Source organism: Dipodomys spectabilis, unplaced genomic scaffold (genome assembly GCF_019054845.1).
Source record: "Dipodomys spectabilis isolate Male_0828 unplaced genomic scaffold, ASM1905484v1 ptg000179l, whole genome shotgun sequence".
Taxonomy (NCBI): domain Eukaryota; kingdom Metazoa; phylum Chordata; class Mammalia; order Rodentia; family Heteromyidae; genus Dipodomys; species Dipodomys spectabilis.
Genome location: NW_024870856.1, coordinates 8,367,752 through 8,391,194, shown reverse-complemented (window position 1 = coordinate 8,391,194; position 23,443 = coordinate 8,367,752). Strand labels below are relative to the sequence as shown.

Below are 23,443 nucleotides of genomic sequence, written 5' to 3'. Positions count from 1 at the left end.
TGTTTTTGGTCATATCCAAGCTGACATGCAGGAGGAGACAGTTTGTGGTGGTTTGAATTTGCATTTCCCTACTGATGAGTAATGGGGAACATTCTCTGCTACAAAAATATCTAAAGACTATTCTCCATTTTCCTTGTGTCACTTTGTAAATATTTTCCATTGTATCTCATGTTGAGATACAATATTATAAATACTAGATCCTAATATAATAATTAGACTGATATACTTCCTGTTTTTCAGTGAAGACTTATATCTTTGAACAGTGAGATATGACTTTAAATACTGTAAGTGTTCTGGAATTTTCAGAGAATTTTTTTTTGAAGAGAAGAACAGTTTGGGTAATTCTTGTGGTTATAAAATTCTTACACTCTATTCACTGAGATGTTATTTCCCTTAACATCATTAGCATAACAAAAATAGAACATCTTCCTCTGGTGGTGCATTTCTACAGACACTGTGATTTACATAACTAATCCTGATTATCTTGCTGATTATGCATGTTTATACATTCTATTAGAGAGTGGCTTGCAAGGCAAAGCTTCAGTAAGATATTAGAGTTGAAGGCACTGCTTGAAAGAAAAATACAGAAATTCTGTCTCTTTAAGCTTTTTGGGGGCTTGTTCTATAACTTTTTTCATAGCATAAACTCTAAAAGAAACTTTGAGTCTTACTCTGAAATCCATAAGCAATGACAGAAGCTGGATTATCAAGTTACCTTGATTTTTAATCAGCTTGTGTCACTGTGAAAACTTACCTGAGAAAATCAACCTTACAAGAAACAGACTTATTTTGGCTCAGAGTTCCAGAGGTGTTGGTCCGTCTCCAATGCCATGGGGACATGTGTTGGATGGAGTAGGCAGCTTGTTACCATCAAGCAAAGTAGGCAGAAATGCCCTTTCAGGATACTCCTCAGTGGCTCCCTTGTTCTGACTACAGTCCATACCCTAACACCAGCCCTCGCACAGCTTCATCGATGGGTTTGTCTGTTGACGACTCTGGGCCTCATGTTCACATCAGCTACAGAGGCCCATGCCTGACCGTTTCTGAATGAGCGTCAAGCCTTCAGTAAAGGACCTAAGCACATTGTGCCTCTTGGAAACACAACTAAGAACTCCCTTTGTACAATTAATACACAAAAATTTTAAAAAAACAGAAAAAAGTACCATTTTTTTTTTAAAAAAAGGTTCTTTGGAGAACAGCTTCTATCTACACATAATGTCTGTGTCTGAGTTTTAAATGTAAGCAGTCTCAATTGCAGAGATGTGCAGGAAGAAGCCGCTTGAGGAAGACACACGCAGACCCCAGGGACGAGGTTCTGTAAGGAAGGATGGTGGCTGAGACCGGAGTCCTGTCTCCTGCCCAGCGGGTGCCCAGGATTGCTTAGAGTTGCCCAAGTCCACCTAGAGAGAGACATGATGGAGATTCACCCTCAGCACCTCTGGGAGAACCAATCCTGCAGACGCACACAGTTTGGTCTTACACTCTCTAGTAATGTTTTGTGTTTTCGATTTGTTTTGATGTGTGGGAGAAAGTGATATGCCTGGCATGTAACTCTGCATTAGCTGTGGGGGTCAGGGAAGCTCTGGTCCCCCAGGGATGGCTTCCCCCACCTCTCGGACCCTCACACCTGGCGTGGACCCCACAGACCCCCCATCCTCACGTCACTGTGAGTGTGTGGTCTTGCTCTTGGGTACCTTCCGCTCCAGATCTCCCCGACGCACTGGGTCCTTCCACTGGAGGCCATGCTTTCCCCGCACATGCGCTCAGGCCTCATCTGGGGAGAAGCTTTTGTGTTTTAAGAACTTGCTTTATGCGGAAAAGTCATGGTAACTGAAGTACTCGAAGCGTACCTGGGAATCCTATGTACTGAGGAGGCTGAGACCGGGGAAGATCAAGGTTCAAAGCCAGCCTCAGCAGAGAAGTTCATGAGGCTCCATTTCCAAACCAACCTGCAGAAAACCTTGAGGCATGGCTTGAGGCATGGCTCAAGTGGTGGTGGTAGAGCTGGTTATGAACACATAAGCCAAGTGAGTGTGTGAGGGCCTGAGTTCGAGCCATGGTGCCATTCAGAGGTGGGGGGGGAGAGGGTGGGAAGAGGGGGGGTCCTTTTTTTAGTTTCCACTGAGATCTCATCATACTGAACTTTTTGAGAGTGTGCTCTTTTGGAAGACCTCATGTTGTGGTGAGTACCCGTGGATTCACATGCTGCCTCCAGCTCGTGTGCGGCAGGGCAGAGGTGATTAAATGGGAGAATTTCATGGGACAAGGTTATCTGCGCTGAGCTCTGTCACTCGTGGCAGATTAGCAGCTCAGGGAAGCTCGGAAGCCAGACTGATGTCCAAAGCCGGAGACATCTCTTCTTTCCGTGGATTAAGACTGGCTTTGCTCTTTTCAATGCCAGAGGAGATTTCTTACCTGGGACTCGAGGGCTCCTGGCTAGAGAGCAACAGTGCTGTGCAGCACAGCTCGGCCCCGGGCACGTGAGATGCTGTCAGCATGCCACTGCTGTCAGCCGCAGGCTCCCAGATAGCTGAATCCTTCAATCTCATTGATCTATTACATAGAAAAATGATCACTCAAAAATCAACATGGTTATAGCTAATGATGGGTCAAGGTGGTAGCACAAAAGTTTTAGAGATAGGGGCTGGGAAGGTGGCTCACTGGTAGAGTGCTTGCCTTGCATGCATGAGGCCCTGGGTTTGATTCCTCAGCACCACACAAGCAGGAAAAAAAAGCCAGAAGTGGCGCTGTGGCTCAAGTGGTAGAGCACTAACCTTGAGCTGAAGAGCTGAGGGACAGTGCCCAGGCCCAGAGTTCAGGCCCCATGACCGGATCAAAAAAAATTTTTTTAGAGATATAGTTAGTGAGGAGATGCTGAGTATGGCTCGACTTCAGGTCATATTGAGGTGTATTATCAACTTGCCTACAGACAGAAAATATTTGTGGAGAGGGTGCCTTGTGCTGTTGAGGTCTTTCTTAAGGATAAATTAAGTCCTTGCTCTTGAAGGGTGCACTATTCCTCACTGCAGGTGTGTCGGGGGCAGGGGAGATTATTAAATGAATTGGAACTATAAATATGATCAGTGAGTGAAGCCTGAAGCCAGTGGAGAGGAACCAATGTGTAAGGGGAGAGGGGGATGTGTGTGTGTGTGTGTGTGTGTGTGTGTGTGTGTGTGTGTGCGCGCGCACGCGCTCACATGTGGAGTGTGGGACAGGTTTACGTCTCAGGCCTGTGCGTTCAGAGCCTGTGTTGGCAGTGGTATTTGGGCTGGATTGGAGAAGAGAGAATGTCAGAGCAGCAGAGGACATCAGAGAGAGTGCATCGCAATCCGCTGGCAGGCATCTGTTCTGCCATGAGAGATTAGCAGCGGGGAAGGCCGTAACTGTAAATGACGCTGAACCCGTTACTGTGGAATGCTTTGTCACTCGGAAAAAGTAATGATTACTTTTTTTAATCTGTAGGCTCAAAAATAAGCCCACAATGAATAGTTAAGGGAGAAAGGTAATTTGGAGACTATTGGATAGTCAATACTTTATAAATGCACATCAATAAAATGGAAGGAGAGAGCCGCATTAGTATCCGCCCATGCACTTAAGGATGCAGGGGCTAAACACCACCAGGGGTCATCAGTCGATTGCATGTCTGAAGGTCCCTGTGGAGCCCCCAAGGGACTCTGCTCCTCACTTGCTGACGCATGGCTCTAATGCCATGACCCCATGATTCCCCCGGGAGACAGAGGGCAAGGTGTGTTACACACTCACGCCCCTAGTTTCCATCCAGAAAGGACAAATCATCCCTTCTGCTTGCTTTGTCACAGCAAATTGTGAGACCTCACCTAACTGACAAGAAAAGTGATGTACACTTGTACCAGGTACCCAGAGAGCGCTCGTGGCTCCCAAGAATGGACTTGAGCTGTTGCATACAGAACCCTGCTCTCCCACTGAGGGATCGTGAGAAGAATGAGAAAGAAGCCAGTGTCGTGGAAAGGAAGAGTGGAGAGGCACAGGTGGAGGAGGAAGCAAACGTCCAAGTTAGGAAGAGAACTTTCATTGAGTGTGGACATGAAGCATACTATGGTTGTAGCCTGGCTGATTGGAGACTCATCACAGACAGAAGTGAGGGGTCCTGGAGGCAAAACAGCTTTAGGGGGATGCAGGAAAGTCTTTGTTGGCTGTGTTTGAAGGAGGAGATCTGTGAAGGTCTGCCTGTCTTCCTGCTGGGCTGGGCCAGTAGATGCACTTGAGCCGCTCTCTTGGAATGAGGGCTGTGTCACTTCAGATGTTGTATCTACACACCTTTTTGCGTGGTTGGTGGCTGTCAGATCAGTGGCTTCTCATTTCAGCCCCTGGACAGAGAGGTATATCTTATGTTCATAAGAGTCTTACATTCCCATGGTAACATGGAAAGCCTAGAGATTACATTAGGTTTTTTAGAGCATTTTACCCACATGTTCTTTAGATGTGCCAAATCCATTTTAGTTTTACATATGGTCCTGTTTGAAGTTGGGTTGGGAAAGCAGGCTTAAAAACTCAGAACCCTCGGTGATTAATAGGGTGTGAAGAAAGCTCCCCATGTGGAACTTGAAGTGAACGTAACCCTCTTTTTAGCTCAGACCTGTAGACAGAAGCTGTTCAGGCACCTCTAGCTGAGCTCCTAAAATGGTGCCGCTGAAGTCCCCCAGGCTGATTTAATACCATTTGTTTAACCAACCATTAGCTATTTATTTTCCCATCTACTGTGAGTCTATCACAGGAACTATTATATTTGGGCAGCTAAAGGGCTGTTCTCCACATAATTCTATTTTGAGGCTCTGTTTGTGGATGAGTGTATTAATAAAACAAAGTATCCGTAAGTTCTGATCATCGCAAAGCAATGTTAAGGATGTTTGGGTTAGAAGTAAAATATGCGGCAGTAAAAGAGAGGGACTTTGGAAGTGGCTGTCAATTTTGGTGTCTGAAAAGATTTATTTAATACTTCCTGGAAGGTAGAAGCTTTTTTTTATTATGTGCTATGTTGTAGAAAAAATAATATATTAATTGAACTATTTCCTTTAAACTTGATGGATATCAGAATTTACAAAATAAAAGCTAATTTTTGCAATAAACCATGACCATGCAACATTTTTTTTTCTCATTCCTGAAGAAAAACATTTCCTGGAGCTCATTGTTCTCAACCATGCATTGTATTGCTCCTGAAAGACATTTGATGCTGTCTGCAGATCCTTAGTGGCCTTAGTGAAGACCCGGGTTCTTCTGTTCAACACACTCCAACACACAGGACACAGAATTAACCAGCCCCATTTATCAACAGTGCCGAAGTCAAGACTTTCCTTAATAGAATCTAGGCTGTCATTCAACACTCAAAGCACAAAGTCTCTATTTAAACTAGTTTTCAACTCTTTAGTATCACTTTCCCCATGTCATATTTTTGCTGTTTATTGTAGAATATTATTTAACGAATCCTATTACCACATTAGAAGTTAAATTTGTACACATGAAGGCAGTAAGTGGGTGTCTTTGGAATATTAGCCGTTTTGGGCCGTCCTCTTTACTGACAGAATTTGGGATCAGCAGCTTGTGGCAGACTGAGTGTGGCGGTCCTGGCAATAGGAAAACTCCCTGCTGTCACTCTTAGAATTGCAGAAATGGCCCATGTGCTTGTGTCTTGCATTTGTGTCCTGCTAGGCTTTTCTTTTACATTCCGATGCCTCTCCCAACAAATGTGATTTGTATCTGCCATGAGAAGAAGCTCTTATAAGCTACCAAGAATAGATGGAAGTGTTGGACCCTGGGACTCTTATTTGAGCTGTGACATTAATTATAAGCAATCAGTCAAATTTCCAATTCCTCTGGGTCAGTGAAACTGTTGTGAAAATAGGACTGAGGGCTAGTGCCTTGGGAGGCTCTTGAAGGGCTAAATGCTTCTACAGAAGTCATCAAAGATGTGTGCATGGATGCTAAGTACAGAAATAGCAATATCTTCGGGCTGGGAAGGTGGCTCAGTGGTAGAGCGCTTGCCTTGCATGCATGAGGCCCTGGGTTCGATTCCTTAGCACCACATAAGCAAAAAGAAAAAAGCCAGAAGTGGCGCTGTGGCTCAAGTGGTAGAGCGTTAGCCTTGAGCTGAAGAGCTGAGGGACAACGCCTAGGCCCAGAGTTCAGGCCCCATGACCGGACCCCCCAAAAAAAACAAAAACAGAAATAGCAATATCTTCATTAGAAACCTTCCCTGTAATTTCATGAGGATCGGGGATTCCAGGGGAAGTTTATTTTTCTCAATTATTTGGAAATACACAGAAATTGCTTTCCTGTTTCCTGAAGAATCCTCTCCCACAGCTCAAAGATTCTCAGCGATGAGCTGTGGAAGGTCTGAGCAGTAAGTACTCAATAAACTCTGGCGCTGGTGATTTGTGGGTTTGAAATTGCGTTATTGATTGCCATCTCACCCTGAACACACTCATGTGAGATATGAGTATCGATTCAGTGAGCTCTCGGTGTACATTCTGTCCTTGGGAAGATGGTAAGAGGGCCCCGCAGGCCACCACTCTCCACAGGAAAAGTCTCCCAGCTACACGTTACATCTTCATTGGTGAACTAGCTAAGCCCAGATCTTTGGCCTCAGCATTATATTTCACATACAACATGGAGTGAATGGATTGCTAAGTAATGCATACTAAGTAATAATGCTTGACAGAAAAAAATTCTTCAAAGTCTTTTATTTTGAAGAGGTGAAAGGAAAAAAATTGCTCAAAAAATATCACTATGGTAATGTTTCACCCACATTTTTTTGGCCTGAGGCTCTTACAAATATAGATTGAAGGGGAGGAAACGGAGGCATGAAGCAGATGGTCCACACCAAACCAGGGCTTCCTGGTCACTTGTCCCGCCCACAGTGGCTTTCTCCTTGGCTGCCATTTCAAGGAATGGCGGCAGTTAGAGAGAAGATGGAGGGCAGATCATGGTCCTTGGGCGGAGCTGGTCCTGAAGTGTGTCCTTCTCTCTGGATATGCGCGCTGTGAAGTACAGCTGGCGTGCTGGCATGCATGACCAACATTTCCCCCAGTGGAAAAGGACGAGCGCTGGGCTTCAGTTGTTGTGGGGGCCTCTGTCCCTCAGAGTGCAAGGGATTTGTGAAGTGAATGACCGTCCAGGCGGGAACGCCCTGAAGAAAATGAAAGGATCTTAGTTGATTTTCAGAGTGTGAGCACTTCATCTTCGTTAGGCTTTTTAACCAAGACAATTAGACAAAGATACCAGCCTGGTGACAGACAGTTGCTTTTTAGGTTATAAGTGTAACCCAGGTCCCTATAAGTGGATAGTTGGGAGATAAAGCCTGGTGTCTTTCAGACTGGGTACTCTTTGAATCCATCTGTAGCAGAGCCTCAGGCCCAAGTCATGCTTGGAACTCAGAGAAACAGCTGAGCTGACCGGTCCGTGTCTATGGGCTACGCATGGCTTTCGTGTTCTTTCCATGTATCACAGCACGCTTGTGCAAGCTGTTCGGGCAAATTGCTCACCTAAGGGAAGGAGCTCCATGGTGTGGAGCCTCATTCCTCAATTCTCTGACCTTAGGTCCTTTGCCTGCTGGACTTATGGCTTATTCTTTTGTTATATTTTCTGTCTCAGCTTCTTGTGTGATGAAATTGGTCTGTTTTACTACCTGTTAAACATCATCGTTTCCATTCCAAACCTTTCTCTGAGAGGTTTCTTACTGCTGGTTTCTTTGACATGAAGTTCACGTAACAAATTAGACATTTTGAAGTAACGAATGTTGAGGCAGTTAGTAAACTCCCAGTGTTGCACAGCGAACATCTCTGTCTAGTTCCAAAACCCTTTTCATCAGCCCCAAAGCAAACTATAATGCTTATTATGCAATGACTTTCCCTCTTCATCCCACTCTGTCCCACCCACAGGCAACCACCAATCTGTCTCCTGTCTATGGTTTTCTTACTTGGTGTCCTTCCTATAATGCAATCTTGCAATATGGAGCCTTTTTACCCCAGCTGCATTTACCCCGTATAATGTCTGTACACCTGGTGTCATGCATTCATAGTCAGTTGGACAGTTGGACAGTGCTGTGATGTATGAATGCCAGGTGTGGTTCACTCGTTCTTCTCTTGGTGGGTATCTATCCTTTCTGCCTTGTGGCAGTGAGGCGAGCGCTTGTCATGCACATACGTGTCTGAGAATCTGTGTCCAGGTTGTTGTTTTGTTTTTGTAGGGAATATACCCAGGAGTGAAATTGCTAGGTCACATAGGTATTCTAAATTTAATCTCTTCTGGAGGAAATACAAAAGTGCATTTTACATCTGCTGAACCGACCCCGTCCATGCTGGAGGGGTCTCCCTTTGCTCATTCTAAAGCATGGATACCAAAGGTTAATGGTTTAAGATTAGCATTGTATGCATGCACGGGCACCACTCAGATCTGCAGAAGTTTGGATCTCAGAACTGAACATCTCACGGTTTTAATCAAGAACTTCTTTTTCCTGTTACTATGATGAATCCTTTGCTATAATCTGGTGGCTTTGTCTCAGTGTGCTGTCATATTTTGCCATAATAGTATTCTTAAGTAAACATTAATAAGAAGAAAAGAGACGCCACTGAGGAGCCAGGTGCTCTGTTCACCTTCCTGTTCTGCTTTCCTGTAGGTGTCCTTCTTCCTCTTCATCGTCTTCGTGGTGTACACCATGCTACCCTTCAACATGCGAGATGCCATCATCGCCAGCGTCCTCACCTCCTCCTCCCACACCATCGTGCTGAGCATCTGCCTGTCTACAAGGCCTGGAGGCGTGGAGCACCTGGTCTGGCAGGTAAGTGACCCACCTCATCTGGGCCGATGGCCTTGCGCTGTCCACGGGCCTGGGGAAGACGTACAGGCATCTGTTCAGGGACTGTCTGTTGTCTTCCCGGTCTGCACGTCTTCCTTCTCCCAGGTGTTTCTGTTCCTGACTATTGCCAGGGGTGCTCCGACCCGCCCCACTCATCACTGAGGCCCTGTCACGTAGCTGCTAGCAACAGGAAAGCTGACGCTAGCCGTCATCTGAAAAGTATAAGTCCATCTGGCTGATTGCTGAATTGCGCTATGATTTTGGTGATTGCAGTGTCCTCACTGTACATTCTTATTTAGTACTGGTACTTTTAGAATGAGATAACTTGTATACTTAAATTCATAATTCTGCCCTACCTTTCTCTTTACAAAGGATAAAAGGTTCCCCATTTCTCAGTCCTCTGGCAGGTCTCTGGGCATGAAAACATAGAGTTCGTGGAAGGGCTACAGCAGCAAATTTTGTTTTGTTAGTAAATGACATTTCTAAGAAGCTATTTAATTAGGTAAAAGCATTTTAAATGTTTATATATGTGCATATAGAAGATTGATATATACTATCTATATTCAAGGCACATAGATTGTGATTTAATGTGTGTATGTGTATAATATTACATAATAATTACCATTGTATATCATGCATCATATATATCATACACATGTCAGTGAACAGTAGAGTTAATGAACTGAAGTTATTTCAGGCAGGCAGTTTTTTACCTGTCGAAAGTATGTTTTATTTTGCCTGATGGGGATTATTTGAAACAAATGTGGCTGTGGTAGCAAACACTGAAGCTAGAGGAGTTATAGTTATGAACATCACTGTACAATTAGAAAGAAAGCTTTATTTTGGAGATTGAGCTGGCCTTGGGTATGCCAGGGCAGCACCCTGCTGCTAAGCTATACCCAGTCCTAGGGAGATGACTTTGAGACAAGGATCACTTGAGGCCTGCAGGGTCTGAGAAAGCAGATTTCCATGCGCTCGGTAGGTTTGTGGTATTGCTAAGCTTGAGATGTATCTGGGGGCTTAGGTTGGGGCCTGTGGGAATCTCTAGTCTTGAAAGCTCCCTAGGGATTCCTCTTCTGTGTATTTATCTCCTGGTGTTCATACCATTACATTCATTAAAAATAGCTAGTCACGGTGACAGTACCTGTGAGCACGAATTAAGAAAGAATTTGCCTTAGCTGATGGTTCTAGAAGTTTCTGTCCATGGTCACTGGCCCTGTCTCTGGACTCGTGTGTGGTATGGTGGGGCGGGACATCCTGGTAGAGAGCATGTATTGGAACAGAGTAGCTCAACTTCTGATGGACTGGGTGGGGGGGAAAGAGAGAATGAGAGAAAGAGAGAGAGATTCGTGGGGAAGGGAGAATGACTGGAACCAAGAGAATCAGTCTCAGGACAAGCTATACTCTCCAAAGGCACACCCCCAGATTCCCACCTCCGGTGAGAACTCATTACTGGATGAATCCATTGATAAAGTTGGGAGACATGTTTAGTTTCAACCCATAACAGCACCTTTTGTCTTCCCTGCGTGCAATGACCTAGCCTCTGGTTGTGTGTTGTGCACCTGCATTGCACGCCTGAGCACAGCTGGAGCTGGCCAGGGACTATTTCATGAGAAAGTGAAGGTGGAAGGTTTGACTTCAGAGTATTTAGTTGACAAATAAAGGTTACCTATATCCAAGGAATATAGATCACGATTTGGTATGTATATGTGTATGATATTACATAATGATTATCAGGAGCAAATTAGCACACAGATCTATCACCAGTGGTGTTATTCTTTAGATCTCCAGAATGTACTCACCTTATCTAGTTTTGTCCAACACCAACATCTAACTCAAAAGATAAACAGAGCAACTCTGTTTGGGATGATGTTTAAGAAGTAATCTTTTGCACATACTCTCAGCCATAGTTTTTTTTCCCTCTCTATGAATTTGCCAGCATCTCCTTTGAGAGCATTTCTCCCTTTTCCCATTTACTCTGTCCTGTCCCATTCCTTGATCCAGGAAGCTCAGCATTGGTAGTGGAGTCTGGGTCAGGGCGTGGTTGGGTCAGGGCATGGCTATGCTTTTGCAGAAGCAGTACGTACCTGATCTACCCAGCCACTTTAGAGTGTGGAAGTGACTGTGGACTGGAAATTCTTCCTGGCTCACAGTACCTTCAGCTTGGGGTCTCCCCTGGCAAACTTCTTTGAACATTTTGTACCCATCTCTTTATCTTCTCTGTGAATACATGAAATGTCTGCTGGCACAGATATAAGAGAAAAAAATCTGAGAAGAGATGTTTTTAATAACTGTCCATAAGGATCAAATTTTGTTTTTTTTAAAGTGGAAAATGAAAGTGCTTCAAAAAGTATTCTAGGTTATTGAATACTATATTGAGCCAAGCTGCCTAAAAGCATTTTTATCTTCATATATTAGTAAAAAGAACTTGAGAAAATGTAATCCTTAGTTTTTATTTACCTATTTTCCAGAGCCAACAATGAAAAATAATTTATGGCAGCAGACAGTCAGATAGAATATTTCTGCAGAAGCAAAAAAAAAGTGAAGAAAAACAGCCTCATCTGTGACATTTCATATAAGAAATATATTTCATGTAATATATTTCATATAAATATATTTCATTGACAGGAAAAGAAAGAACCACGGATTCCATTTCCCGTCACTTCAGAAATAATTACATAATGATTCTAATAACCTTAAAATGAAAGGATTATATTTAAACATCAAAGAATGTTTGAAGCCTGGCACGGGTGGCTCATGTCTGTAATCCTAGCTACTCAGGAAGCTGAGATCTGAGGATCATGGTTCAAAGCAGCCTGGACAGGAAAGTCTTTGAGACTCTTATCTCTAATTAACTACCAGAAAACCAAAAGTGGAGCTGTGGCTCAAAGTGGTAGAGTACTAGCCTTGAGCAAAAGAGCTCAGGGACAGCAACCCAAGCTCTGAATTCAACCCCCACAACTGACAAAAAAAAATGTTTGAAGAAAGCTTTCCATACTTTTGATCACCATGGAAAATGCAACCTAAAAATATCACTGGTGTGGGGTGATAGTTGGAAAAAAACCCATTTCATTGAATTCTTCTTATGTACAGTATATATAAATTAGAATGCAATGAATTTACTGTTTAGATTTCTTTTAGGTATTTTAAATATCATACTGTATAAAATAAAAGGAACTGGTTCAGTGTACAGAAGCTGCTTGTCCAGCCAGTCAGCTCCCTCTCAGCCCTCAGGGGAGGACTGTGTTTTGCTGGCTACTGAGGTTTTGTTTCAAGTGTCTTTGGCATTGGGGCTCATGAGACCATGTAGTACTTACCTGTTAACCAAAATAATGACTTAAGAGAAAACCTGTTCCCTTTCTAAAGCTGTATAATAGAGTTCATTGTCAGAAAATTCATGTCACTGCCATATGCCTTGAAGTATAATAGCTAATAATTAAACAGTACAAGTGGCATCGCCATACCCATTTCAAACACAAACAAATCGCCAGTACACCACGTAACTTATTTTGAAGCAGCTCCAAATTCTAAGACAATAAGTTGTAAATACAATACTGCTTCTTTTTTCTCCCTAACCCATTTTGAGGTCAGTTGCCAATTTGATGATTCTTGACCTCAAATGGTTTAGCTCTATATTTTCTCTAATACCATTTCTCTTACCTAACTCTAATAGAACTGTCAGAGTTGGGAAATCCTCTGCCCTATTACTGCTGTCTGATTCTCAGTCTATTCAAGTTCGTCCTGTGTTCAGCCAGTAATCATTGCCATTTATAGCGGAAGGATCAGGCCCAGGTGAGAACTCTACATTGCCAAGTACAGTGAAATCTGTTTGGGCTTCCGTCTGAAACAATTCCTTCCTTTGCTACTCACAATCTTGACACACTGGACGTTTGCAGTCCCATCACATTGTAAAACAAATGTCTTCCAGTGTTGTTAGCCTTTGGCTCTTCCTTGCGAACAGACTCAAGTCCCTTGTTGTGGCCAGGAGTCTGTGGTATTGGGGTATTCTCATAGAATCTTCCAGGGGTGCATGATTCCACTTTGCTCTGTTGCTTCTAGTGTAGATTTGTGTTTGAAGGAGGTTGTCCACTTTGAAATGACTGTTTTCCCTTTTGTGAGCAATACTTATTTTGTGGGAACTTTCTTTAGGCATATGTTCTATTTTTACATCAATTTTTCCAATTTATTTATTTATATGTATAAAGTCTTAGGTTTAAAAACGTCCTTTGATAGGTTATTTAGATGACCTCACCGCTTTAGATTTGTTCAGGATGCACCCACCAAGCTGGCTTCCGTCTTTCCAACTTGGCCTCACCTCTTTGGGGTACCAGAGGGCTCAGACTCATCTTGTTCCTCCCTGCGCCAGCCCTAAATCCAGCCATCTCTCCAAAATCTCCTCATTCCTGAGTGGAGAGTCATTGCAAGGCAAGTGCTGGGTGACCGGTGTTTTGTAACAGCCAGGGTCCGTCCACCAATGAGAGACTGCCACGTGTTGTCTGCTGTGTTGACTTGTCCGTTAGACATTAAACAGTATGAGTTTGCACAGAGAGTTCCCTTGAACAACAGAGAAAAGAAAACTTAGCTCCCATGATTCCTGATCCACTTACTTATGTGACCCACCGCTCATCTCCAATGCCAGCTCTCCAGCCCCCAGACGGCTGCTCATGCGGCTCATGTGAAGGGCTTTCCCAGTGCTCGCCTTGCTGGGTTGTCCCCTCTCCACGCTCAGGCTTGGACGTTCCTTCCACGTGTGGCTGCGACTCACACGAGTGTCCCCTCCTCCTGCTGGGCTCTGTCCCTGTGTGTGGCTTTCCCATAGTGTACACTCCTAAGTCATCACTTTGTCACCTGTGGGCAAATGCAGTTCTTATATCCTTTATTGTCAGTGCACATGCTGCCATCTTGGGCCTCTCTGGTGGCTCAGGACTGAGTAATTCTGGAAGGAAGGGACAGGACAGGTGGGAAGGAGAAGAGGTGGGAAGAGGACAAACAAATTTTGAACACAGCACTTATTTGTAGGCGAGGAAGAGATAATTTTTGCTTGCTCTGTGATTCACTATGTACTGATCTCATGTGAATTTTCTCATAATTCTTTTCTCTCTGTTATCCTGAGTCTCAAAGAAATATGTGTCTGTAATCTGTGATTATGGAGGGACTTTGAAATCTCCAAGGAAGAGGCGGAAAAGTTAATCGCAAGTAGTTCTATATTGTCACTGTAGGAAGAATATATCATTTCTGCGTGATAAATTACATTGATGGGAATAAGCACTCGATGAAAGAGAATTAAGGAGTCTTTTCCGCTTGTCATTAGGCCAAAGTAAAGGGAGACTGAGGCCGGGAAGATACAGTGCGAAGCCTGCCCTTCTGCTGTGGTACTGCCTCCTGGGCCAGGGAAAGATAGCAGATAGCCACCCTTGGAGTTGAGGAGCCTGCTGTCCTGCTGCCCTGCTGGGTAGAGTGGTCCAAGGGTCCACCCGAATCTTGAGTTGATGGAGTACGTGAGCATCTGGAACATGCACCTGATCTGCTCCACTTTGTACATCAGAGTCTCTGTTAGCAACTACTGAACCAACTTCAAGGAATTTTCACATATTCCTGTCTATAAACCCTGATTATGTTTTGTATTTGCAGTTTACTCACTCTAATGGACTTTTATTTCTTTGGTATTTACAACACATTCTGAAGTTCATTTCCTCTACCTTTTGTTTTCCCATGAGAAGGGGGGTAGGATTTAATACTGATCTATTGCAGTCAGACAGTTATATGAGAACTTATGTTTATTAAAGAAGATATTCTAAGGAGCACCTGTTGGTTTTCTAGCAGAATGATTAGGGTATTAGCGAAATGGTACAAGATTCTTTTACACTACAGAAGCTTTCGTGTGTGTGTGTGTGTGTGTGTGTGTGTATGTGTGTTATGTGTTTGTGCGTGCGTGCATGTGTGCATGTATGCTATCCCTCCACCACTTGAGCCTCAGCTCCACTTCCAGCTTTTTGGGTAGTTAATTGGAGATAAGACTCTCATGGACTTTCTTGCCTGTGCAGGCTTTGAACTGTGATCCTCAGATCTCAGCCACCTGAGGAGCTAGGATTATAGACATGAGCCACTGGCTCCTGGTAAGCTTTGATAGATTTAAACTGTGATACAATTGGAAAAAAATTTTATTGCACCTAATGTAGACAATCATCTACAGCAAGTGTGTAATCAGCAGCAATGTGGCTTTGTTACATAACTGATTCTTTTTAAGTATAATTCAGGAAGTACATATTGGAGTCTGGAATTAAATTGCATTTAGGATCTAATCTGAGAAGCCCAGAGGAGGGGAGTGGAGAGACAGCAGGTTACCAGCTGCCTGGATTCTGGCTGTGGAAGAAACTAATTGCTAGGAATTTACATCTCTGTTCTTACTGTTTGTCTTCGGAGACATGTGGAACAGTTTTTCCCCCTCTGTAGAGGTTAAAAAATGGAGAGTGGGTCACTGCCAGGTTTGCATAGCATGAACGCATGGATTGAGTGTAATCTTTACCTTGTTTTAAGAAGCCATTGTTTACTTTCATGAAAGGCAGTGGGATTTAGAAGAATGGACAAGAAGTAAAAATAGGAATGCGCCTGCCAAGACTAAATCCTAGAGTGAGTCTAAACATACTTCACTCCCCTGCCCTTTTGTCTTTCTTGGTCCCGCCCCGCCTGACCCACCCTCACTGCCGGCGAGAGTCTTGGTGACTCAACTGAACAGCGACTTCCACGCCTGCCTGCAGGCCCTCCGATCCCAGGAGACATGGTCGGTGATGTTGGGACTTGAAATTTAGAGACTGATTTTCATATTGGTAATTAGTAGCTGGACTGCAGTTTTGGAATGAGGTCCAGTGTCAGTGGAATGGCATGGAAGGGACGGTGAAGGAACAGAGCTAGACAGGCAGGAAACCCCACCAGCACAGGGCTTTGTTCTTACGATCTGGCCAAAGGAAGAGTTCTTTATAAAAAAGTGCCAGCTATCCACAAACGGTCTCTATCTTCATCTGTCATCTGAATTCTCTGTTTTCTGTTTATTCAAAGCAGTGGACTGTTATTGAAAATGATGCTTTATTGTAGATTTATTAAATGGGGCTGTGGCAGTTTCTTCTATCATGCCTCTTGCCAGCTAGCTAGTGATTTTCTCCTACTTTCACTAATTCCTGTCTCTTTGGTCCACTATTGACAAATACCAGAGACTCTGCCAACTCTGAATGTTTATTTTTAAGGGAGGGAGGTAGTTTCTGACAGCTACAGATTCTGAGCATTAGTATAGCATTAGTAACTGGTCTTTGAAACCCCTACAGTACAAGAAAATCAGAAGCCCCTGTGCAGGTCATACAACCCAACTTCCTTGGATCTCTTGAAGAGTTACATAACCTGTGAGCCTGCAGCCTGGATCCAAACCATTCTAATGGATTCCTTTAAAAGAAGAACCCTGGGAGCTGCTGCGGTGGAGATTATGTATATGTTGTCATTCGGGCATTTTCCAAGGAGAGACAGAGCTGGCACTGGGTCTATTTATTAGCAAAATGAAATAATGATCGGGACATCTTTCTAGGGCCTCGGGGATGATGAAATGAGGGGATAAATGGACTTAACTGAGCCAGGTACATACTTAGTGCTCAGAAAACAGCAGGTATTAATCATGGTCACTGCCCAATGAGAATACAACATCAACATCTCCTCTGTGTTTGCAGAGTTTAACAACCTAGGTAGACTGAGGACAGAGGGCGGAGATGTGCTTCCTGTCTGTCTCTTCAACAGTAATCACAGCCTAAAAATAATGTTCACCGATTTTGCCTCCCATAGGAGATGAGAGGCTCTGATGGCCAGACACCCCTGGGTCATTTCTGATATTCCTCTCAGCAGCCTGAGGGGGTTGGAGTAGAGAGGAACGAGCAGATCCAGCTTTGTGCTGCAGGCAGAGTTCCAGTTTGGACACTTTTTCCACCTCATGGTTATGTGTAGTGGCCACAGAGACAGACCGCTCTCCCACTCCCCAGGGAAGAGTGTCCCGTCAGTGATTTGGGCTGGTGTCAGCACTAGCTTTCTTTCTGTGAGCCCCTTTCAGGGACTGCCCAAACATATCCAGCAGCCTGAGGTCATGCTGCCCTGACCTCCCATGCCAGAAGTAAGGAAGTCTTTTCTTTGTGGCCCCACATTGGACAATTGTGGTCAATCATGTCAGCTCCAGCACATTTGTGGATTTGGCTGAAATTGTTGGGCCTAAGCTGCAGCTCAGCTTCTGTGCGTAGTTCAGCTTCTTGCCACCCGATCCAAAGGACACTCTGGAATCCACTCCAGGTCAAAATGTGTTTCCTCAGGCACTCAAGCTGTGGCTCCACTCAGTTTTCCCACATGTACAACTGCAACAGTAAGGCGATCATCGTCTACGGCTGCTGGCCTTGGTGCTGATTAGGAAGGGTACTGAATGACAGTCCATTACTAAGCTGCACTGGTGCTGAGCTCCCAAGAATAGTAGCTAGCAGGAGTGGCAATAGTATTGTTCATTCAGTAGACGTGATTGGGTAAAACTTAAGAGAGACGGAACATAGAAATACTTGGGGAAATGTAGTCACAAGCAGATCACTGATGTCCTAGGAAATCCAGCGGGACAGTGTGGCTCCAACTGGTATGTGTGTGAGGCCCCAAGAGCTCAAGGTCCGATCTGATGAGCCACCCCAGGGAATGCTCTTCCCTGGCCCTGGGCAGAGCTCCCTCTTAGTGGGAGCCTAGAAACTCAGGCTCTGTGAAGGAGAGTAGTTCAGCCTTCCTCCATTGTGTAAGTGTGAGAATCGTGTGCCTTGTGGCATGGTTTGTATGTGCAGTGATAGCCAAAGGCTAATGGTTTGAAGGGTTGGTCCTCACCTGGTGGTGCTATTGAGGAGGGACTGGGCCAATGGATTAACCCATGGTGTTCCTAGAAGAAAGTAGAAGGTAGGGCTTTAGACACAGAAAAGATGGAGCAGTGGGCCATGGACTGAAGCCTCTGAAAACAGGAGATAAAGTAAGTCTTGAGGGCCAGGCACCAGTGGTCACGCCTGTAATCCCAGCTACTCAGGAGGCTGAGGTCTGAGGATCGTGGTTCAAAGCCAGCTCGGGCAGGAAAGACCGTGAAACTCTTATCTCCAATAAACCACGAGAAAACCAGAAATGGCGCTGTAACTCAAGTGGTAGAGCACTAGCCTTGAGCTGAAGAGCTGAGGGACAGTGCTCAGGCCCAGAGTTCAAGCCCCATAACTGACACACACAGAAAAGTCTTAATATTAATTATGGTTTTCAGCATTCTTAATATTACCTTTCTCAATATTCTTGATACTGTCTTTCCCCATATTTTTAATATTACCTTTCGCATGTGACTAGAAAACTAGCCAGTATACCAGGCTTTAGGAATCCTTGAGCTACAGTTGGCCAAGTTAGCCTAATAAGAAAAATGAAGGGAAGAGATACAAGAGTAGACACTTGTTGGATACTCAGCGCTGACTGGATTCCCGAGCTGCCCTCCCGCCGAGGGTCAGCCTTGGAGAGGGCTCTTTTCCCGTCCCTCTAGCCATCCTCCTGGTACTTTAATCTTGACCATTTGTGGTGAAGAGATAGGCACCGACTCTGTCAGCTCTGAAGTCCTTCACTACCTTCCACTGAGATACGATATTGGTTGCCTAGTGCTGGTATAAAGAAGCACAGAAAACATTGGTGCTTAAAGTAACAAGTATAGACATGCATAGATACCCATTGTTTTGTGGAAAAGAAAAACAAGATATTGGCAGGCTTGAGGAAGAACCTGCTTATGTCTCTTTCCTACTTTCTAGTGGTTTTCCAGAAAATCTTGTCATTGCTTGGCTTGGAGATGCGTAGCTCAATTCTATGGTCTTCTTGTGTTACGGTTTTCTCCTCAGTCTGTGCTGTCTTCTTTCTGTCTCTTCATCTTCTCTTCTAACTGCCATGGAGACACTAGTTCTTGTGGTTAGGTTCCATTCTATAACCGGCGTGATCATATTGAACCCTCTATCCCTTAATTATATCTGCAAAGACATTTATTTATTTTAAAAAGTCATATATGAGATCCCCAGAGGATCTAAGTAGAGGGAGAGGCTACAATGGAACTCACTTCAGATATCAGCATCCAGAGGTGGCCGTAGGGCCTCTTTTCTCCCTCTGTGGGTTGTTGCAGACAGCTCCAGTTGTTCTGAAAGGTCTGGGCCTGGGGAATTCACTTCTCTGGTTTGTCAAGGCACTGTCAAGCCCTGCAGGGCTTAGCAGAGGAAGGTACCTTCCTGACAGGTATTTATGATAAAATAGGAAAATACATCCAATTTCAAGCAAAACCCAGAGTAGACACATATGGGAATTTTACTTCATATTTAAACAAAACTGTCATCACTAGGGAAAGCAAAGAGAAGTCCTGCCAAGTGATTATAAGTAGCTCAGGTAAGTAAACAACTGTCCTTTTAAATGGGAGGGAAAGAGAGTGAGAGCAAGAAGGAGGAGGGGAGGGAGAGGCGGACTCTCAGTGGAGTCTTCAGTGAATGTACATCTTGTTTCCACTTGTGAATTTACTACTTGTAGCAGTTCCTTCATCTGATCCTCTTAGTTCTATCATCTAGCTACCTATCTATCATATATCTATCCATCTGTTTGTCTATCTGTCTATCTACCTACTTACCTATCTATTTTGAAAGTCCTGGGGCTTGAACTCAGGGCCTTTGAGCTCTTACTTTGCTTGCTTACCTATCTGACACTCTACTACTTCAGCCATATCTCTAGTCCTGAACCTCTTAATTGTTCAGGTACATAATCACATTACTTTCATGTGGATTTTTACTTTCTAATTAAAAAATAAAAACTCCTTTTCTTTCCAGTTGCTTTGCCATATACCTCCAAGGAACTGATTAATATCAAGGCTGTAATAGTGGATGTATTTGTTTACTTTTTAATTTCCCAGCTTTTTCTCCCTTTAAGCCATATACTAGCTTTTGGGTTAAGTCACATAGATTTTTTTATAATTTGAAGGCAATACTGATGGCAACTTATTTCTCTTTCTTTTTCCCTTAAAAAATGACTCTTGTCCTGCTACTTAAAGGACTTAAAATCATCTATGGACAAAAATTTAAGATTTCTGTGCTTATGTAATACCAAATAGTTCTTGAATTTCTGGACTTGTTTTCATTAGGTTATATTGTAATTTTCCCTAATTTGCTGCTTGATATTTTTGGCTAGTTCTCAAGGCTTCTGCATCTGTTTTGACTATAATAACAGCAGTCACTTAGACAAGGCCCAGGCATGGGTCTGATTGCTTGACTTATTTGTAAACTTCTTTATTTACCAATATTTATGCAGAGTACATTACATTACATATTATTCTTTACTTTGCCTGTGAAAATACTTCTGTCCATCTTTACCTTCTCTCCTAGAGTGTCTTTTGATTATATACTTTTGGTAGGACTAGAGCTGAATTTAGGGTTTTGCAATTACTGAATTTAGGGTTTTGCACTCTATTGCTTGAGTTGCACCTCAATCCCCCAAATTCATTTTTTTGCTCTGGTTGTTTTTGAGACAGGCTCTTGCTTTTTGCCCTTCTGTTTATTCTTCCTGCTAGAGTTGAGATGACAAGCATACCACCACAGCCAGCTCTTTTTATGGAGATGGAGTCCCGTTAACTTTTTCCCTTTGCCAGCCTTGCAGAGTGACCTTTCCTAACTCTTCCTACTAACTAGCTGGGGTAACAATGTAAGACACTGCTGCCCAGTCACAAATAATACTTCCTTATAACTACAACCCTTTACATTCAAAGGTTTAGTTGCACTTTAGAGTTGAGAATTCTCATGATGGTTTTGGTTGCTTCTATGGGTATGGTTGTCCCTGGGTAGTTTTTTATTTTATTTAGTGACTGTGTTAGGTATTTAAAATATTTTTATCCCTCACCATAAATGAGAGTAAACATTGAAGAACTCTAAATTTCTCCCTGAAAATGGTTTATGTCTATGGATCATATGTGCTTACTATTTTTCTGTGTTTTTTTTTTCTTTTTGCTTATGTGGTGCTGAGGAATCCAACCCAGGGCCTCAAGCATGCAAGGCAAGTGCTCTACCACTGAGCCACCTTCCCAGACCTTGTGTTTTTTTTTTATTTTTAATTTGAGTTTCTTTCTTTTTTGACAGATAAGCCTTTACTGCTTAGTTCTACTTTGGCATGTTCCTTTCCCTTGACTCTGCCTTCCCAGTTCATGGCAACTTGATGAAAAGTGGTGAGGTAGCCGTGATCAATCATGACCTAACCATGACGTCTATGCCCCGATCGGGTCCTAATCCTGACAGCCCAAGTAGCTGCACCTTTAGGTGGAATTCAGATTTCTTTATGAGCTTCAAATTTATGGTCTTTAGAGAAATCAGAAGAAAGACCGAGAGATGATTGAGAAAATAGGATAGACAGAAACTCAAGAATCTGGGATTACTTGTCATTGGCAGAAAATGAGCTAAAATCGACATGCCTATAATGACACTATTTAACCCATAGAAGCTGTAGGCCCAGTTTCACAGAGGCTGAGAGAGTGCCGTGTTTTAGGTATTTTACGGAGCAGAGAAGGTCACTGAGTTAACTTCCTGTGTAACACATCGGAAATGCCTCTCTGTGGACATTTTCAAAAATATTTACAACTGACGCCATTGATTTGATAACGGACCTGGTACACAACTCAGGGTGTTTGCTCGGAAAACCCTTAATGAGCCAACCTGTAGGTGTCCACTTGGATTTAAGACTTCTTTCCAGGTGGGAGACCAGGTGGATTTGGGGTGTAGCTGGTCCCCTGAGGTGGGTCTGCCAGGTGTAGCCTCTAGACAGTGATGGAGCACATTTCCACCCACCAACCATCACCTAGCACTCAGATTTCAGAGTTCTAGGACTGGAGGTGATGGTGTTGAGATGGACAGATGCATCTGAGCGGACATGACCTGATGATGTCAGCACTCCATGGCGGAGGTGAGATCATGCTCACCACCCGCCTCTTGCTCCCATCAACTTCACCTTCCCTCCCTCCCTCCCTCTCTCAGTCCCTCTTTTTCTCTCCTTTTCTCCTCTTTTGTCTCCTTCTCCTTCTATTACTCAATTTCTCTCTTCTCTTTTTCCTCTCTTCTCTCCTCCCTCTTCTCTCTCCTCTCTGTCTCTCTCTCTGTCTTTCTCTCTCTCTCTCTCTTTCACACATACACTCACCTCATAAGTCTTGTGAAATTGGCTCCGTAATACTTGTTTCAGTTGATTGCATTTCAGTTGCTTCCTTTGGGGAAATGATCTTACTTACACTTTTTTCTAGTTCTTTCTGCTGCCCAAATGTCTGTACATCAAAACTCATTCTAGATATTTGTATCAACTGACATTTGGTTTATGCACATATCTAATAGCTGTTTGGATTATTTTGGTGTTTCAGTTCAGCCTCGATTTTTCTGATAAATAGAGTTTGCCATTAGTTTCAAACTTTTAGGACAAAACTGCTATTTTAAGGAAAATATAAGTGCATGCATGACTTGAGAAAAGCAAATAGTCTGCCCAGTTATTTCCATTCCTTCCTTTAAGTGTCTCCAGTGGGATTTAAAGACTTTTGTGAGCCTAGGTAAAAAAAGGCTAGCCGGGTGTGAAAGTGATCCTGGAATCAGAGAGAGTTCTTGCAGGAAATCTTGCAGACTGTCTCACACGCATTTTGGGACCAACTTCAGAATCCAATTTAAGAATGATATGATTTTCTTTTTTAAATTATATTTTATTGCCTTTAAGTAGCTGCGCATCTAAAGTTACCATTCGGCCAATCAGTTTATCAGAACACTGCATCTGGATGCACACTGCCCTTTGATCCTCCTCCTCCATCTCTCCCAACCTTCCCCCTCCCTTCAGTTTCCTTATTTTCACAGGATATGCATTGTATGGTACGATTGCCTTCTCCTTCCCTTCCTTTCCTTATTCCTCTTTTCCCCTTTCCTCATCCTCTCCCACACCTTTCAAGTGCCAGTCTCCTAGTAGTTATTTTGCTGGTCTGAAATCATTTTTCCAAGGAATTATACCATTTGAATTCTCTGCAATTATCATACTTCAGTTCATGTCTGTTTTTATTTGCTTGCAACTCTTATGTGTTTCCTTGTATGTTTATAAATTAGTTATAGCTTTCACAGACAGCCTTTGTCTCTCAGGGCCTGACTTAATTCATGCAATTTCTTTGCAAATGGTACACTATTATTTCTTATTCCTGATGAATGAGTAAAATCCCATGGTGTATAGATACCATATTTTCTTGATCCATTTGTCCATGGAGGGGCCTCTGGGCTATTTCCATAGTTTTGGCAGAACCGGTGTTTTGAGTTCAGTCTTGCTTAGCATACTACCACAGGTAGCCCATTTAAAAATATTTTCTTTGTTGTTATTATCCAGGTGAGGTAGAGAGGGAGTCCATATACGTGAGTCAGGTAATTTGTATGTTTCCTGCCGTGCAGTGTCTTCTCTTTCCTCGTTCTCCCCCAGTCCCTTCCTCCCATCTCCACCCACGAATTGTATGGTTCAAGTTCACCAGTGTCCAGTGAGCTCCACTGCTCGATGCTCCTGTCTGTACCTCTCACA

The 23,443-nt window shown here is 43.5% G+C and overlaps 1 protein-coding gene across 1 annotated transcript in view; it reads left to right on the top strand.

Moving 5' to 3' along the window:
- Adcy2 (adenylate cyclase 2) overlaps positions 1-23,443 on the top strand; it is a 338,643-nt gene that overhangs the window by 92,579 nt on the left and 222,621 nt on the right. Inside the window, exon 3 of the mRNA XM_042695213.1 lies at positions 8,651-8,812. Coding sequence (XP_042551147.1) covers positions 8,651-8,812 — 162 coding nt within the window. The remainder of the gene's footprint in view (positions 1-8,650; positions 8,813-23,443) is intronic.